This window comes from Mustela putorius, unplaced genomic scaffold (assembly GCF_011764305.1).
Source record: "Mustela putorius furo isolate JIRA1106 unplaced genomic scaffold, ASM1176430v1.1 tig00003987_pilon_pilon_pilon, whole genome shotgun sequence".
In the NCBI taxonomy this organism is placed as follows: Eukaryota; Metazoa; Chordata; class Mammalia; order Carnivora; family Mustelidae; genus Mustela; species Mustela putorius.
The window spans coordinates 4996848-5015322 of NW_025422126.1; the positions used below are offsets into that span (position 1 = coordinate 4996848).

The window sequence follows — 18475 nt, forward strand, 5'->3', positions numbered from 1 at the left end:
CTTTATTGTCAAACTACTCTGAGCACCCTCCAGCCAGTTTGGCCTTCTTATTATTTTAAACTGTTCTAACTCCATAATCTCAGTTTCCCTTTAGTAACTATGCATCTGTCTTCTTGAGGTCTGACTAAACCTGATCATCAGAGCAACAATCTAAAACCACCTCTATTCATCTTCCAATCTATCAGCTGCCCATTGGCATCCCTTACCACTTGACAAGAAGGATTCCACATTTAGTCAATTCATGACTGCTTTGGGGGACAGCAAAGCAATGGTATGATAAATCCCATCACTCACTACATGCTCTTTTTTTAAAAGTTTTTTTATTTTTAAAAAAAGATGTATTTTAGAGAGAGAGAGAGAGAGAGAGAAAGCGAGCTCAGGGAAGGGCAGAGAGAGAGAGAGAAGCAGACTTTCCATTGAGTGTAGAGAGCGTAGAGCCTAATGCAGGGCTCAGTCCCACAACTCTGAGATCATTACCTATGCCGAAATCAAGAGTTTAATGCTTAACCTACCTGGGAGCTACCGAGGCTCCCCAAAAGTGATTTTTAAATTAACATTTCACATTCATAGAATTTAAAGAATTAGAGAGTTCTATTACAAAAATGAGTCCCTCACACAGACCCCCGTATTTTTCTTTTCCCAGAGGCAACTACTCTCAACTCCTGCCCTTGATTCTTATGGAATTACCTCTAGAGTTCCAAATAATGTGCTTATATTTCTCTCACATCTTGATCCCCTCCTCAGTTTTCAGGCATTATCTTTTGACTTTCTAATATGGAAGATAAAAATTTAGCTCAATCCCACATCCTTCTACCTCCTTATCTCCCAACCTGCCCATCTAGTTTTATTATAAACACAGATTATGGATTGAACTAAAATTATTATATGAGCATGTGTTCTATTTAAAGCTGAACCATTAGGTGCACTGATTACTTTTCCTTTCCAATGAAAGAGCTACAGAAATAATATTTTAGGCTTTGCATGCCATATAGTCTCTGTCATAATTATAGTGGTCCCCCTGCTTATCCACAGGGTTATGTTCCAAGACCCCCTGTGGATGCCTGAAACTGAAGATAGTACTAAATCCTATATATACACTATGTTTTTCCCTTTAAGTACATAACTATGACAAAGATTAATTTATAAATTAGGCACAGTAAGAGAATAACAACAATAATAAAATAAGCTATGTGAATGTGCTTTCTTAAAAATTACTATATTCACCCTTTTAGTGATAAAAATGACAAAAGATCTATGTGATGAGATTAAGAGCTGTGAAAGACATAGGCATCATGACATAGCCACAACTTTTTCTTATGAGGAAAAGTTAGAAGGAGCATCAGCTGCTTCCTGACTGCACTGAAACCACCAAAAGAGAAACCGAGGACAAGGGGGGACTACTGTAGTTCACTTTGCTCTTGCAGCATGAAAGCTGCCATAGATCTACAAATACAGGTGGTAAGCAAGTCAGATTTGCCTTGGGGGTTATAGCCTGTGATTCCCTGAAGAAAATAAAAGAACGGCGCAAAAGCATATGAACAAATACTCAACATACTCATCATCAGGATATGATAACTAAAACCTCAGTGAGACACCAGGACATACTCACTAGAAAAACAAAAACTGAAAAGACTACCCAAACCAACTGCTGGCAGATACGTGGAGAATGTTTATATACCACTGATGGGAATGTAAAGTTATACCATCACTATCAAAATGGTTTGGTGGTTTCTTTCTTTCTTTTTTTTTTTTTTTAAAGATTTTATTTATTTATCAGAGAGAGAGAGGGGGAGAGAGCGAGCACAGGCAGACAGAATGGCAGGCAGAGGCAAAGGGAGAAGCAGGCTCCCTGCTGAGCAAGGAGCCCGATGTGGGACTCGATCCCAGGACACTGGGATCATGACCTGAGCCGAAGGCAGCTGCTTAACCAACTGAGCCACCCAGGCGTCCCTGGTTGTTTCTTAAAAAGTTAAACATGACTCACCAATCCCATTCTATGTAGAACACATCTACATAGAGTTGCTTTACTCATAAGCAGCAAAAAAAAATTGTAAAAAAAACAAAACAAAACAAAAAACAAAAAAAGCCCCAAACAACCAAACGTCCACTAAGTAGCATATAGATAAAAAATCATGGAATATCCATACAGTGGAACATACCTCTGCAAAAGGGAACTACTGATACACAAAATAGTATGGATGAATCTCTAAAATTGGCTTTGTTCACTTACTCTCTTAACCTGGGTGAGGGGACAATTTGTGTTTACTATATGGTTATTTATATATCTTATATATAGAAGATACTGTTTTGCATATCACTGAAAATTTTTAAAAAGTTAAGTGAAATAAAATGTATAGTGTCTAACATATGGTAGATAGATATACAATAAATGTTGATAAGAGAATGATCAGAGCATCGCCTGGGTGGCTCAGTCGTTAAGTGTCTGTCTTCAGCTCAGGTCAGAGCAGGAAGCCCACTTCTCTCTCTCTCTTACTCCCCCTGCTCGTGTTCTCTCTCTCATTATGTCTCTCTCTGTCAAATAAATAAAATCTTTAAAAAATTTTTTTAAATAAACAGAATGAATGCTTTCAATTTTATCTCAAAATGCTCCTCCTCTTTTGCCTTCCTCCATCCCAATGTATGCGACCCTAGTAACTGTGTTTATGGTAGAAACCCATTCTTATTTAGTTCTCTTCATGATCTTATTGGCTCAATTATCCTCTTATTTTCAATTTCTTCACTTGCTTCTCTTTGGTCTAAAAACAAATCAGGTCTCTTATATTCTAAAGAGGAGTCACGCAAACTTACTCTGTCAAGGGGCAGAGAATAAATATTTTAGGCTTTCTTTATGGCATATTTTTCTTCTTTAAATAATCTCTTAAGGGGCACCTAAGGGCTCAGTCCGTTAAGTCTCTGCCTTTGGCTCAGGTCATGATCTTAGGGTCCTGGGATTGAGCCCTGAGTAGGGCTCCCTGCTCAGTGGGTAGTGCAGCCTTTTCTCTTCCTTTTGCCACCTCCCCCTCCCCACCCTGCTGGTGCACCACACACCCCCTGTTTCTCTCTCTCTCTCTCCCAAATAAATAAAATCTTAAAAAGACAATTTAATGACCTTTTCAAATTGTAAAAACCATGTTTAGTTAGAAGGCCACAAATGGAGCAACAGGCAAAGTGTGTCAACCCCTGTTCTAAAATAGTACCAAAAAACTTCTGAATTCTACTACCCACTATCAGTCGTGTTCTCTCAAATTCAAGTAAATTTGGCATGTTGCCATCACATGCCTAAACACGATGTTAAGTGTTTTCATATTTTTTCCATCTCATTTAATCCCTGCAACAACACTGTGAGGTAAATGTTTTAGTACTTTTTTTTTTTTACAAAATAAAATACGGAAGCTCAGAGTGGACAAGTGAACATCAGAACTGTTTTGTAACCCTTTTTGTTCTGGTTTCTCCACTGTTCATAACTGTTTGTCCATGTCCAAACTCTAGTGCTATTTCCATTAGATCACACCACCTCTCCCTCCTTTCACTGACACTTATTTGGGAAATAGAAATCTCTAATTACTACTTATTTCCTTATTCCATAATCTTTTAAAATCTGAATTTTGCCTCCAATGCTCTATACAATTTTCTAACAAGCCCAATAACATTTATTTTTTTATTTTTTTTCCAAGCCCAATAACATTTAAATAAAACACACACACACATTTTTTTAATCAACTGATACTTAAATATGGAAAAAAAAATGATCTAGCCACTTTAGAAAACAGTCTGACAATTCCTCAAAGTTAAACATACTTACCCTATGACTGCAAATCTACTCATAGGTATATATGAAGAGAAATGAAAATGTGTTCACGAAAAAACTTATACATGAATGTTCACCGAACTACCATTATTCATAGCAGTCAAGTGGAAAAAATCCAAATGTCTATCAACTGAAGAATGGATCAATATGTGGTCTATCCATATAAGGGAATATTATCCAGCCATAAGAAGAATGAAGTACTGAGACATGCCACAGTGAAGATGAACCTTGAAAACATTGTGCTGTGTGAAAGAAGCCAGTTACAAAAAGCTACATAATATGCCATTTCACTTATATGAACTGTCCAGAATATGCAAATATAGAGAGACTGAAGTTAAACCAGTGGTTGCCAGGGACTAGGGTAGGGTGAAACGGGGAATGACTGCTAACAGCCACAGCACTCCTTTTTAGGGTAATAACAAGCTCTGGAATTAAATAGTAGTGATGGTTATAAAAACGAGTAAATTCTATACTTTAAAGGGTGAGTTTTATGACATATAAATTATGTCTCAATTTTAAAAATAGGAAAAAAACTACCTAGAAGCCTATACTCTCAACTGTTTTCAATTTTATTTTTTCCCAGTCATTGATTATGTAGTTAACTTTAATTTTCTTTAGTCATCAACCCAAAATCCATTTTATCCATGCAGCTACATAATCATAACTAGGTAATTTTGTTTTTATGGAAACAAAATACTCCACTACTAGACTATAATTTTAATATTACTAAATAATTTATTTTCATTTTTTTCAATATTAAAAGTGTATTTCTGTAACTAGACCTAGGAAGACAGTTTCCCTATTTTTACAGTATTTCCTTAAGATAAGTTCCTAAGAGTAGAATTACCAGTTCTTGAAACAGAATGCCAAACTGTTTTGTAGATCGCATGGGAATCTTTATCATTGTCAGAAAAGTAGGAGTAAACCAGACTCCACCATGAAGTTACGAACATAAGGAGTCACCTTTTAAATTTAATATATATAAAAATATGGTAAATACAATAAAAAATATGTTGCTTCTTTCATTCAGATGGAATTATTTTTCAACTCTATTCTGTTCCACCAATGTGATTATGTGCTTGTAGTTTTTTTCTTCTTTTTAAATAATTTCTGCACCCAATGGTGGGACTCCAACTTAGGAACCTAAGGTCAAGAGTCACATGCTCTTCTGACTGAGTCAGCCATTCCTGTGCTTGTCATTTTATAAAAAGTTCTTATATCTGGTAATGCTGTATATGTTTTCTCATATTTTTAAAACTATTTTCTCATATACCTGTCTAAATTTCTGTATTTTAGAATACATCTGACAAAGCATAAAACTCATGAAATTTCTAAGTGATTTGAATACTTAGAGCTTTCTAAGAAGCACTCTCAAAGAGTGTCCCTCAGGGGCGCCTGGGTGGCTCAGTGGGTTAAGCCGCTGCCTTCGGCTCAGGTCATGATCTCAGGGTCCTGGGATCGAGTCCCGCATCGGGCTCTCTGCTCAGCAGGGAGCCTGCTTCCTCCTCTCTCTCTCTGCCTGCCTCTCTGCCTACTTGTAATCTCTCTCTGTCAAATAAATAAATAAAATCTTAAAAAAAAAAAAAAAAAAAAAAGAGTGTCCCTCAAAAAGGATCCTTCAATGTTCTTCCCCACCATCCTGTACATACATGTTGCAATATGCACCTAGTATACACCTATCAGTCTGCGTTCTACCTGTTATTCTTCTATTTCCTCCTACATGACTTTGGAAAACTACATGAAAAAAATCATCTCTTATCTTTATCCTTAGTGGCACATAATAATGTATAAAAAAAAAGGAAGGCTGAATCAATGAATGAACACACCAAAGATACCACTTACATGAGTCAAACATGCAATTAATGCTTGACACTATGTTAGGAGCTATAGAAGAAACACAGAAAGTAGAAAACACTGTCCTGCCTCCCAGGGAATCTAGATACTAGAAAGAAGGGAAGTTAAAGGGAGACTACTAAAACATAATTTTAGAGATTGTGTAGGATTATAACTGAACGATAATTATATAATCAATGTTATAAATTTAATAGAGTACAGAGAAGATGAATGCAGTAGGAGCTGTGAAAGACTTGGCACTTGAGATGGGCAGTAAAGCACTAAGAGGATTTGGATAAGTAAGATACATTATATTCTTTGGATAAAAACATGAACAAAGGCATGAAGTGGGAATTAGCATGATATATGGGAGTCATGTACCTATCTATTCTACAAACACACTCAACTACTGGTGCTGTAAAAGTTTTAGTCTACATAAAAAATAATTAAAATATTTTTACCTGGAGTTCTCCAAGTTTCTTGGACGTTGGTGAAACAATGGTAAAAAATCCACTGATGTGATGGGTTGGAGAAAGCTGGGCTAGTCCACTGATCTGAACTCTACCAATTGGAAGATGGTCAATTTTGGTGATTACTTCCAGCACCAGCACAGCCATATCTAATCAGAAACAATTACAAGATACACAGATATTTTTCATTTATTTTCTTTTCCTTTTTTTTTTTTTTAAATGGGCAGAGGGGCATACATCAGAAAACTTGTTTACTTAAAAAAATATATTTTATTTTCAAATAAAACACTACCTACCACATATCAGTCTGGGGCTGGGCAAGAGTGAACCCATTATCAAAAGAATAAAGTTTTAGGGAAGAATGACAAATACCTTACAAAGAGAAAAAAAGATTACATTGATGTAATTAGCAATGATTACAGGGTGTGAGGAAGGCTTGTGTGTAGCTTGGCTGTTAAAGAGTGAGGTTCTCTCAACTTCCTTTTCAGTGTTTTGCTGTTTTTATATAAAAGAACCCAACTGTTTCCGCTTGCTGCAGCTTGCCTAGTTTACAGGGATGGGATGGGTTCATCACCTGAAGCCTGGTGATGGCTTACTTGGGACTGGGGCCCATTGTTGGCTTTGCCAGGCTGGCCACCAGGCTGCTTCCTCATGGCTTCCAGAACGATGCACTTATTTTCTTTCACATAAAACATGCATACAAAAGAGTACATAAAAGAATAATAAACCAAATACCTACCACATACCTTAAGAAATAGTTATATTTTCCCCAACTTTACAGTTAGAGCATACATCTTGTGAACTGATGTTTGATCTCTTGTGTCTTCATTTTCTAATAAACACATCATATTCATGTCCACAGCTGGGCCTCACTTACAAGGTTCACCTCATCCATCTCCTATTCAAATCCTACCTTCTACAAAGCTTCTTTCCTAATAGATTTATAAAATGTGAATACTGACCCATTTGGTGGTTAACCCCTTCATTTTAATAACGGGAAAATAAAGACCCAGGAAGATGAAATCGCTTACTCAAATTCAAGCAGCCAATTAGTGCACAACACAAGTAGGATTCTCTGGGGCACCTGGGTGGCCCAGATGGTTAAACATCTATCTGCCTTTGGCTCTGGTCACTATCCTGGTGTCCTCGGATCAAGCCCTGCATCGGGATCCCTGCTCAGTGGGGAGACTGGTTCTCTTTCTCCCTCTGCCCCTATCCCCCTGCTCATGCTCTCTCTCTGTACCTCTGTCTCAAATAAATAAATAAAATCTTTAAAAAAAAAAAAAAAGATGAAACATAAAAAAAAAAAAAAAGGAAGTAGGATTCTAGTTTCCTAAGAACTTAGGATAACCTTGGCTCTTAATAACTTCCTGGAATATTCATATGATATTTACTACATGTGCCAAGTAATCAGACATTTAATTACTTACTGTCTGGCACTGTTTACTACTATATTATACATATAAGTTTTGTTTTTTTCAACTAATCTGTAAGTTCCTTTTGATCAGATATTGCATCTAGAGTTTCTTTATTCCCCACACTGCCCAAGACTTTATATTTTTATAAGATTCATACCTACAGTGTGCCAGGTAGTGGACCAATCACTTCACACAACTTTTTTCATTAAATCTTCTCAACAATTCCTACCGCTAGTGTTATTATCCCCCATTTAACTAACAGGACACTGAGGTTCCAAGATCTTAAGGAACATCTCAGCAGCACACAGCCATCCAATTCTGAAGCCAGAGTTCCAATTCAAGACTGACTTCAAAGCCCATGTTCTTCCCATTCAACCAAGCTGCTTCTTCATGAAAATGCAAGGTGAAAGGGTAGCAATCTAATGCCATTTTACAGATGAGAAAAAAGGGGAGTCAGAAATGGGGAGGGACTTTCCCCAAATACTGCAACTGATAACATCAATCTCAAGTTCAAATACATTCTTTATTATACCACAAAATGCTCAAATAAATGTCTGATTTGTTGATCATATTAATAAATATCTTCTGTCTTACTGAAGAATTTTTATTTACTCTTCATTTGTTAAATTAGGTTTATAGTATCCAGAATATCTATGGGTATCCTATAATAGTAATTATCACTTTCTACTTAGTATTTTAACTAAACTTCTCTGTGAATTTAGTTAGAATTAGATACAATTCTGATTAAATTGGTTCATTTTTCTAATTCCCCACAGTGCCTACAACACAATGACTATGAAATGCTAAGTGCTCAGTATGTATCTTTTGAGAGACTGAGTTTTTTGTTCTTTTTATCTTGAGGTTTTCAAAATTTCTTTGATAGAATATAACCTTCTTAAGGACAGTTTAACCTTTATTTCAACTCTGATTCTCTAATAGCTTTAGACCAACAAAGTTTACATGCTACTTAATTTTACTGACTTGAACTGGATTGATTTGATAAATAACCCCACCATCCAAAATGTGTTTATGCAAAAACCTGATCCAAAGAGAGAAATACAGTACATTTAGAATGCTTTCCTTGAACAGAAATGAAGAAATCTTGACTCCTGGTTATTCTGTAAAGGGATCCTTCCCTGCTCTGAAAACCAGTATTACTAATCCACTAACCCATTCATTTAGCATGTGTTATCTTGCACTATTAGTAAAGTTTATATACATATGTACTATATGTAATGTGTGTATATATATATATACACACAATATATATACACACATTATACAAAAATTATATATCATACATATTATATATGAATTCTAACACATATACTTTTACACATACTTTATTTCTATATATGTAAATATACATATTTACATACATAAATATTATATAACATATATATTATATAACATATATATATATTCTTTCTGTGAGCATAATATAAGTCCCAGAGCAGAGACTACAGTTATTTCTTAAAGCAACATGGTGTGGTGAAAGTGTGTGAGTTTCAGTGTCTGATAGAAATTGGTTCAAATCCAACTTTTGCCATTTCTCAACTATGTAACTTTAAAGAATATTCATTTCATCTCTGAACCTGTTTCATTGCCTATAAAACAGAAAATGTCTTTCTTGCAGGGTTATTAAGTATTAAAAATAATATGCATCAACTGCTGGTACATAGTATACTGTCAATAAAAGGGCTATTATAAAACTTCTTTCACTCAATAGATAGTATGTACACAATAACACCCACTGCTAACGACATAATACATGTTTATTAGGCCTGAAGGTAAAATGATAAGACAGAAACATACCAGTTAGATAAGAGGTAAACTGCTTTGGACCACAGCGAACAGCATAACGGGTAGTTGTTCTCACAGATTTTGGTTCAGTCTGCAGTGCGTCCCTAGGACAAAATAGGGTTCCATCTGATGTTTCTCCCCACCATCTCACTCGGACAAGTACACAAGTGGGAGGCTTTGCGATCTTCCATATGACTTTATTGACTGTAAGTTTCAGAAAGCAGCGTAGCTGGCCTTCAACAAGAGGTGGTAGGCTTGTAGACGGAGAAATGTCACTCAAACCTGTGGAGAAATCCAAAAACACTAAGTCAAACTTTAAACTAAATATAGAAAAATAATCTGCTTTTTGAATGAGAATGCATTTTCGTCTCTACAGAGAGATGTTTTATCTTATGTATTCTAATACATGAGAAGCAAATAGCAAAGCGGACCATATAATAACCTACCTGGTCACTTAAGTGACCTTGGTAACTAATTAGTATTCAGGGTCTGATTCAGGTTTTTCTAAAACGTAATACCAACTTAAGATATGCTAAGACAAACTCCTCTTTAACTGAAAGATATAATTTCATGCACATTAAAACGATAAAACCTTACACTGTTGAAATGGCTAGAATTAAAAAGACAAGAAATAACAAGTGTTGGCAAGGATGTGGAGAAAAAAGAACCCTCATGCAGCTACTGTGAATGTAAACTGGTGCAGCTACTGTGAAAAACAGTAAGAATGTTCCTTAAAAAATAAAAGATACGGAGATGCAACGTGGGAGGTTTGGGGGGTAGGAAAAGAATAAATGAAACAAGATGGGACCGGGAGAGAGACAAACCATAAGAGATTCTTTTTTTTTTTTTTAAATTTTTAATTTTTTATAAACATATATTTTTATCCCCAGGGGTACAGGTCTGTGAATCACCAGGTTTACACACTTCACAGCACTCACCAAAGCACATACCCTCCCCAATGTCCATAATCCCACCCCCTTCTTCCAACCCCCCTCCCCCCAGCAACCCTCAGTTTGTTTTGTGAGATTGAGTCACTTATGGTTTTTGTCTCGCTCCCAATTCCATCTTGTTTCATTTATTCTTCTTCTACCCACGTAAGCCCCCATGTTGCATCACCATAAGAGATTCTTAATCTCACAAAACAAACTGAGGGTTGTCAGGGGGAGGTGGTTAGGGAGAGGGTGGTAGGTTTATGGACATTAGGGAGGGTATGTGCTATGGTGAGTGGTGTAAAGTGTATAAACCTGGCGATTCACAGGCCTGTACCCCTGGGGCTAATAATACATTATATATTAATTTTAAAATTAAAAAAATTAAAAATCACCCCTCTGATGAAAAATTAAGAATCACCCCATGATCCAATAATTTCCACTACTGGGTATTTACCCAAAGAACAAAAAACACTAATTAGAAGAGATATATGCACTCCTATGCTTATTGCAGCATTATTTACAGTAGCCATGATGTGGAAGTAACCCATTGATAGATAAATGGATAAAAGAGATATGGTGTATGTACAAAATGGGATATTACTCAGCCATAAAAAAAGAAGGGGATCTTGCCTTTCAAACAACATGGATGGACCTAGAGGGTATTATGCTAAGTGAAGTAAGTCAGACTGAGAAAGACAAATATATGAGTTCACTTACATGTGGAACCTAAACAAAAAGTAGAAACAGACCCAAAAATATAAGGAAAAACTGATGGTTGCCAGAGGGGAGAGGAGCAGGAGGACGGGAAAAATAGATGAAGGGGAGTGGGAGATAAAGCCTTCCAGTTATGGAATGAATAAGTCATGGGAATAAAACGTACAACATAGGAATATAGTCAATGGTACTGTAATAGTGTTGTACGGGGACAGACAGTAGTTACACTTGTGGTGAGTGTAGTATAACATATAGATGTCTGGAATCACGATGTTGTACACCTGAAACTAACATAACATGCATGTCAACTATACTTCAATTTATAAAGATACCATTTCAAAAATATAAGCATAACAACAGAGTACATAGGTTTTTAAAACTCTCAGAAGTAGTTTAAATTTTACTTCCAAGTAGTGTTGTTTTTTATTATTGCAATGTCCAGGTTTGAAGATATGTTATCTTTACCTCCTACTTTAAAACCATCACCAAACATGAGACAGCAATGACTCCCTTCACTCAATGTTCAAATGATTTATAGCATATGACTCAGCATTCCAATAAAGACCACCTTAAATTGTGTATTTTCTTTCCTGCCAACATCATTCAGTCAATGAAAACAGACACCATTATCTTCAGATTCTGCCACCATTTTTTAGTACAGTACTGGGCTCAAAATATTTATTGGCTTTTATAATATTTATTGGATTTCAGACAGATAATACATGTAAACAAGGCATTTAATCATGACTTTCTTTCTTCCTTTTTTTGTTTTAAAGATTTTATTTATATATTTGACAGAGAGAGAGAAAGAGATCACAAGGAGGCAGAGAGGCAGGCAGAGGGGGAGGGGGAATCAGGCTCCCCGCCTAGCAGAGAGCCCGATGTGGGGCTTGATCCCACGACCCTGGGATCATGACCCGAGCCGAAGGCAGAGGCCCAACCCATTGAGCCACCCAGGCGCCCCTAATCATGACTTTCTATAAAACTTTCCTTTAATGATCCAGACTATCTTCCACTTATAGTTATCTCCTAATCATGACTTAGAGAGGATTTAAGAAACTATATATATGAATATGAATATTATTCACTCATATAAAAGAATGAAATCTTGCCATTTGCAACAACATGGCTGGAGCTAGAGCGTATAATGCTAAGTGAAATAAATCAGAGGACAACAAATACCATATGATTTCACTCATGTGGAATTTAAGAAACAAAACAAATGAACAAAAGAAAAAAAAAAGAGAGAGACAAACCAAGAAATAGACTCTTAACTATAGAGAACAAGCTGATGGTTACCAGGAGAGAGGCTGGGGGTTGGGTTGAGTGAAATAGGTGATGGGGATTAAAGTGCATACTTATGATGAGCACTGAGTAATGCATAGAATTGTTGAATCACTATACTGTACACCTAAAATTAATATAACACTATATGTTAGCTATACTGGAATAAAAAAAAAAAAGGAAACCATTCCTATATTACACACATCTTTCTATTACTTTTCCCTTGGAGAGTGATCATGCTCAACAGGAAGAAAATACATTGGAGTACATCAGATCAGGAGATCTATATACGTCAGTCTTTAGATTTGTAAAGCAAACACCTTCTCTGCTCTCTATAGTTCAAGATGACCCACCATAATCTTTATGGATAACTAGTTTTGATGTAAAAATAATACAGAGATGTGTATATGAGCATTACAGCAAATATATATATATGTGTGTGTGTGTGTGTGTATCACACACACAGATATATACACACATGGTACAGCAAGAAGAAGATTCTTACATTATTTCTATTTTTATTTTCCTCCTATAAACCAAATATGCTTGACTGGTTTGGTATAGGAAGCACCAGCATCGAACATACCCATGCTTCCATTTCATATCCTCCCATCATTCCTGGCCGGAAAGGTACTGCCTCAAAACTGCCTTAATTATCTTTAAATGGCTTGGATAAGATTTACTTCCAAACTGTAGATTCTGTCTCAATCCAATGACCTAATGTACTATCACTATTCTTAATACCAATTTACCTGTAATGTAAAAAGGCAAAGTCACACAAAATTTGTTTGTTTGTTGTTTGGAGGCAGCCCTATAAAGATTCAATTTCCAGTTTTCTGATTTGTCCTGGGTTACCAGGGCAACTGTTCTCTTTGCAGCTAACATTTCCCTGCTCTTCTGGAGAGCATGTTTCTCCTTAAGCCTACTATTCTGATAAGGTCCTCTTGCTACACAATCTTTTATCCTCTCAAATCCTTCAGAGATCCTCATGCCTTCACCCCCACTCCAACACCACCACACCCTGTCACTCCCCACTCTTTCTTCCTCTCTCCTCCACAACTATCTTTTCCAACTCCTGCCTGTAGCCCTTCATTCGTCACGATTGTCTTATGTTTGACTCATTCAGTCACTTACCGACTCCTGCTTTATGCTAGCTCTTAGGGTTTCAGTAATGTATAAAATATGATCCTTGACTATTATAATTATTGATATACCACCTTTCCAACTTATGTCTTCCACATAAGCTGTGGAACTCCACAAACGTATACCTTCCCACACACACACACACATTTGTTATCAAAAACACCTCAGGGACACCTTGGTGGCTCAGTGTGTTAAGCATGCCTTCAGCTAGGGTCATGATCCCAAGGTCTTGGGATGGACCCCGCATCAGTCTTCTTGCTCAGCCGGGAGCCTGCTTCTTCCTCTGCCTGCCATCCCAGCCCCCGGTACTCTCAGACTCTCTTTCTTCCTCTCTCTGGTAAATAAATAATCTTTAAAGCAAACAACCAGTCCTAAGTCATAGAGATGTAACGTACCACAGAGTGACTATAGTTACTGATGTACTGTATATTTGAAAGCTGCTAAAAGAGAGCACCTGGGTGCCTCAGTTGGTTAAGGGACTGCCTTCAGCTCAGGTTATAATCCTGGGGTCTCAAGATTGAGTCCCATAACAGGCTCCCTACTCAGCAGGGAGTCTGCTTCTCCCTCACCCTCCTCCTCCCCTGGTCTCTCTTTTTGTCTCATAAATAGATAAAATCTTAAACAAAAATTGCTAGAAGAGTCTTAAAAATTTTCATGAGGGGCACCTGGGTGGCTCAGTTAAGCATCTGCCTTGAGCTCAGGTCACGATCTTGACAGTACTGGGACTGAGTCCCACAACGGGCTCCCTCCTCAGCGGAGAGCCTGCTTCTCCCTCCGCCTCGATCTCGCTGTCTCTGGTGAATAAATAAAAACTTTAAAAAATTTTTCATGACAAGAAAAAAATTTTTTAGTGATTGGTGATGGATGCTAACTAGACTTACTGTGGTGCTCATTTTGCAATATATAGGAATATTCGATGATGCTGTACAACCTAAAGCTAAGACAATGTTATATGTCGAGTATATCTCACTCCAAAAAGTTAAAAAATTCCTGGTAATTTTTTTTAATTCCCTTTCTTTACAAACGTTCTGCCTGCACCCTTTTAGCCCTTTACTTGCCCGTTTTGTGACCCCACCTCAGCCCCTATTTCCTTTCCATCCGTTGGAGAGCCAATTGCCTTCTCTTCCAACCCTTTGATTCCCTGGTTTTTTCCCACTTTCTTCCATTCTCCCGGCTTATTTTACAGGCGCGTGTGGGAGTCTTCTAGAATTCCTTACACTTTGCTCCCTTAACTCTGCTCCTTACTCTTTCCTCGACCTTTGGTCGCTCAGTTTACCTCTTTTCTTGCGGCCTCGGACGCCCACAGGCCCCTGGCCTTTTCGTTGTTTCATGACGAGCCAGAGCTTTTCTTCACCAACTGAGTTCCCGCTCCAGCACCTAAGCTGTAGCCTCCCGCCATCCCTTCCCAAGGCGCCTGCGTTCCCCGGCAACCGGAGCCGCCGGGCAGCCTGGGAAGCAGGAAGAAGGGGCTTTTCCGGTAACAGTCTGCGAGAAGCGGTGAGAAGAAAAGGCGCCAAGACTTCTTCCCACAAATAGACTACAACACCCAGCAAGCTCTGCTAAACTACCTCTGCGAGATTTGACGCTATCGCCTCCAGCTGCGCAAGCGCAAAGGGATACGCCCTTTGAGGACTTCATTGCCCAGGGTGCATTGCCTTTAGGAGCGCTTGTCTTTCCGGCGAGGGTCGATGAGGTCTCCGCTTGGGGTCCGAGAGATCCGTAAACTCCGTTACCCAGCTTCCTTTGTGGAGGGCTGTTGCGCACTTCCGGTGGAAGCGCTGAGGAGAGAAGGTGGAGTTTACGGAGCCGGTGGGCGGTGGGCGGTGCTGCCGGTAGCTGGGTGCTGTCCAAAGGCACTGGGCGTCGGTAGGGGAGCGAGCTGTGACCAGCTGGGCCGCACTTAGCGTGGGTCGAAGCCTAGGCTACTGTTTGATTACCTGAGGCCTTCCCCTCATGTCGGCCCTCGAGAAGAGCATGCACCTCGGCCGTCTGCCCTCTCGCCCACCTCTCCCCGGCAGCGGGGGCAGTCAGAGCGGAGCCAAGATGCGAATGGGGTACGTGACCCATACCCCTTCCAGGGGGCCGGCCATTGGAGAATGGTGTCTCTGGGCGTGTAGAGCTGCACGTCAAGGGAAGCTAAGGATGGGAGAGAGTATTGGCGGCGGCCTGGAGACGTTTAGATGGTGTTGTAGGCGGATTTGGGAACTAGGGGAGGCGCCAAGTCCATGGAAATTGGAGGACAAATAGTATTGAAGGAAGGAGGGAATGAGGCAAAGACTGAGAAAGCTGAGAGGATTGTTTAAGAGAAGTAGGAGGCACCTTCAGAATAAGTGATGGAGAAGGTTTGAGGAAAGGTAGTAGAGGTAACAAAAATCGGGAATATCTGTCGGGGAGGATTGAGGGACATGGGGAATGACTGAGAAAAGTTGAGGGGAATTAGGGGAACAACTAGGGAAAGATTTGGGAGTAGAATAAAGACTAAAAGAACTAGATATTAGAAAAGCAGAGGGAGGGAGGCCTGCCTGGGTGGTTCAGTTGGTTAAGGGTCTTCCTTCGCTCAGGTCACGATCCCAGGATCTTGGGATGGAGCCCCACTTGGTGCTTTCTGCTCAGCCAGAGCCTGCTTCTCCCTCTCCCTGCTGCTCCCCCTGCTTGTACTCTCTGTCAAATAAATAAGATTAAAAAACAAAACAAAAACAAAAACCTCTTAAAAAAAAAGAAAAGAAAGGCTGAGGGAATTGAGAACATCCGAGGCAGGGTTGAAGGAAAGAAAACTAGGGAGCAGAAGGTTCTAGAGAGAGTTCCTAGGGGTGTTAAGAGACAGATTCGGGGAGTGAGGGGATGATTAAGAGATTAGGTCTCTTAGGGGAGACCTGAGAAATTTTGAAAACAGGGCTGAGGAAGATGGAGAATATAGTTAAGTAGACTGTTAAGGGGTAATTGGAACGTGCTAAGAAGTGAGGGTAGGGAGTAAGGGGAGGAGTGATGAGGTGGTTAGAGAGTGACTATGGGCTCTAGAGATGGAGAAAAGACTGAGAACAGGGTTTTGTGAATGAAAGTGCTGCAGAGGTAAGGTAGGGGAAGCTTAAAGAGGATATTTGGGCAGTTGATTTTGCCAGGTAAAGTCTGATGGAAGGTATTACTGGTTTAAGAAGACTCAGAATTAATGAAGCATTCAGAGTAGCCAGCTAAAATGTTTTAGGGAAAACCATTTACTAGGAAAGGAGGAATTGTGTTGAAGAGATAGGTTTGGGGAATTTTAGGTTGTTGAATGGCTTTTGCCAGATTAGGGGTTACTCAGGTATAGGAGAGAAGGGTATGAATTGATCATGGGAGAAGTAACTACTAGGAAGCAGAGGGAATTGAATAGGCAGGTTTTTTTGAGGAGTATTTTTAGTATCAAGTGGTATTCTGAAGACTAATAACTGTAAAGAGAAAAGGGATAGGAAGAATACGTATGAGGTAGTTAAAAGGGTGTGTTTGGAATTCTGGAGATGGGTTGATATACTTGGAATAAAGACAAGAAGTACTATGTACAAAACTGATAAAAAAGGAGATAAGGACAAGAGATGCAGTACTATGAAAGAAGGTCCTTGGAATAAAGAGAAAGAAGAATCCCATAAATTAAAACAGTAGGGTAGAAAGGTGGTGAGAATTGAGGGGGCTAGGTTTGAAAAAAACCATGGGAGGAAATTAAGGATTGGAGACCTATGACACACAGTAGAAAGGTGAGAAAATCTTAACCGAAGATAGGTGCTGGATGCACAACAAAAAGAAATAGTAGAAGGCCTCATACAAGGTGTAAAATGGAGATTGTTTTGGCTTTAGATGACAGAAAGGTAAGACTGTAACAGGAATAAAAAGGATCTGGAAACTGATCCATGATAGATTATTTGGGAAAATTAACCTGGAGTATAAAAATAAATGTACCATTTATTATTGGTATGTTTCTTAATTGCTGCCTTTCTTAAACTAAAATTTGGTCCTTTAGTATACCAGCACTCTTCTGTAAAAATATATAAATATAAAAATATTAACTTTTTAATAACTGTATATGCTACAGCTTAGTTTAGAGCTCAGCTTCCCGCTTTGTTGAAACAAGTTCTCTGACGATAAGAACTGAAAAGAAAAATACTAAGAGAAAATGAATCAAAAATCTGCTTATTAGAAGATTGTATGACTGTTGCTAACTTACCCTCTTAAACAGATGCTTTGGTCTTCTTTGTTAACTGCTTATCCTAGAAAATAAAGCTCCTCAGGGAAATCCTTCTTTATAATATTGTGAAGAGAAGAGCTATGTTGGTGAATTTTATTAAAGTGGCTTGTTTTCATAGATTTTTCTTTTCTGTTTTTTTATTGGAACATTGGCAGGCCTCAGCTGAATCTAAAGTTAGTGGTAATACAGACTCTCTCCCTGCCCTAGAAAGAGAGCTTTCATTTGAAATGATCTCATGGCACTATGGTAAGAAAACCATTCAGAGAATTCTGTATTCTCTAAGGTAAAAACTGAAAGGCAGGGGACAATATTTTTTGTTAATAAATAAGAAAACAAACTCAGGGTGCCTGGGTGGTGCAGTTGGTTAAGTGTCCAACTCTTGGTTTCAGCTCAGGTTGTGATTTCAGGGTCCTAGATGGAGCCCCAGGTTGGGCTCCACGCTCATTGTGGAGTCTACTTGAGATTCTCTTTCCCTCTACCCCTTTTGTTTGTTTGCACTCTCTCTCTAAAATAAATAACTAAGTCTTTAAAGAAAAAAAAGAAAGAAAGATCAAGTCTTTTTCATACTAAGGCAGTAGAACATTAATGGTAGGGCCGCTAACAACTAAGACTTGAGTCTCTGAGACCCGTTATGTTTTTTGGATTCATAGTTGTTATCCTGGCCATACTTAATTTTGAGTCATGCATCTTATTTCTTTCCAAATACACTAACATTCAGCCTTTTGCTTTTGCTGAGTCTTGATTTATGAAGTCTCACTTTAACTAATTTTAAAGCATCCTTCTTTATTTCTTCTTCTGTTCATTCATTTCATTTTTCTTATCTATGTATCTTTTTCCATTCTCCCATCTATCTC

General features: G+C 38.4%; 2 protein-coding genes across 14 annotated transcripts in view; one reads left to right on the plus strand and one right to left on the minus strand.

Annotated features, from left to right (window-relative positions):
• C2CD3 (C2 domain containing 3 centriole elongation regulator) overlaps positions 1–15121 on the minus strand; it is a 147695-nt gene extending 132574 nt beyond the window's left edge. For 7 of the 11 annotated variants that reach the window (XM_013064298.2, XM_045071359.1, XM_004768069.3 and 4 more), the window contains exons 1-3: positions 14974–15121; positions 9345–9614; positions 6103–6260 (exon numbers count right to left, since the gene is read on the minus strand). In XM_013064298.2, coding sequence (XP_012919752.1) covers positions 6103–6260; positions 9345–9614; positions 14974–15043 — 498 coding nt within the window. In that variant the 5' untranslated portion in view covers positions 15044–15121. The other 4 variants (XM_004768065.3, XM_013064297.2, XM_013064299.2 and 1 more) reach the window with 4 other exon arrangements.
• Positions 15122–15318: 197 nt separating this feature from the next.
• Positions 15319–18475, plus strand: part of PPME1 (protein phosphatase methylesterase 1) — a 63641-nt gene continuing 60484 nt past the window's right edge. For all 3 annotated transcript variants that reach the window (XM_013064303.2, XM_013064304.2, XM_004768074.3), the window contains exon 1: positions 15319–15459. Coding sequence is in view for 1 of the 3 variants with exons in the window: in XM_004768074.3 (XP_004768131.1) it covers positions 15359–15459 (101 nt within the window). In the remaining 2 variants the exon portion in view is untranslated. The remainder of the gene's footprint in view (positions 15460–18475) is intronic.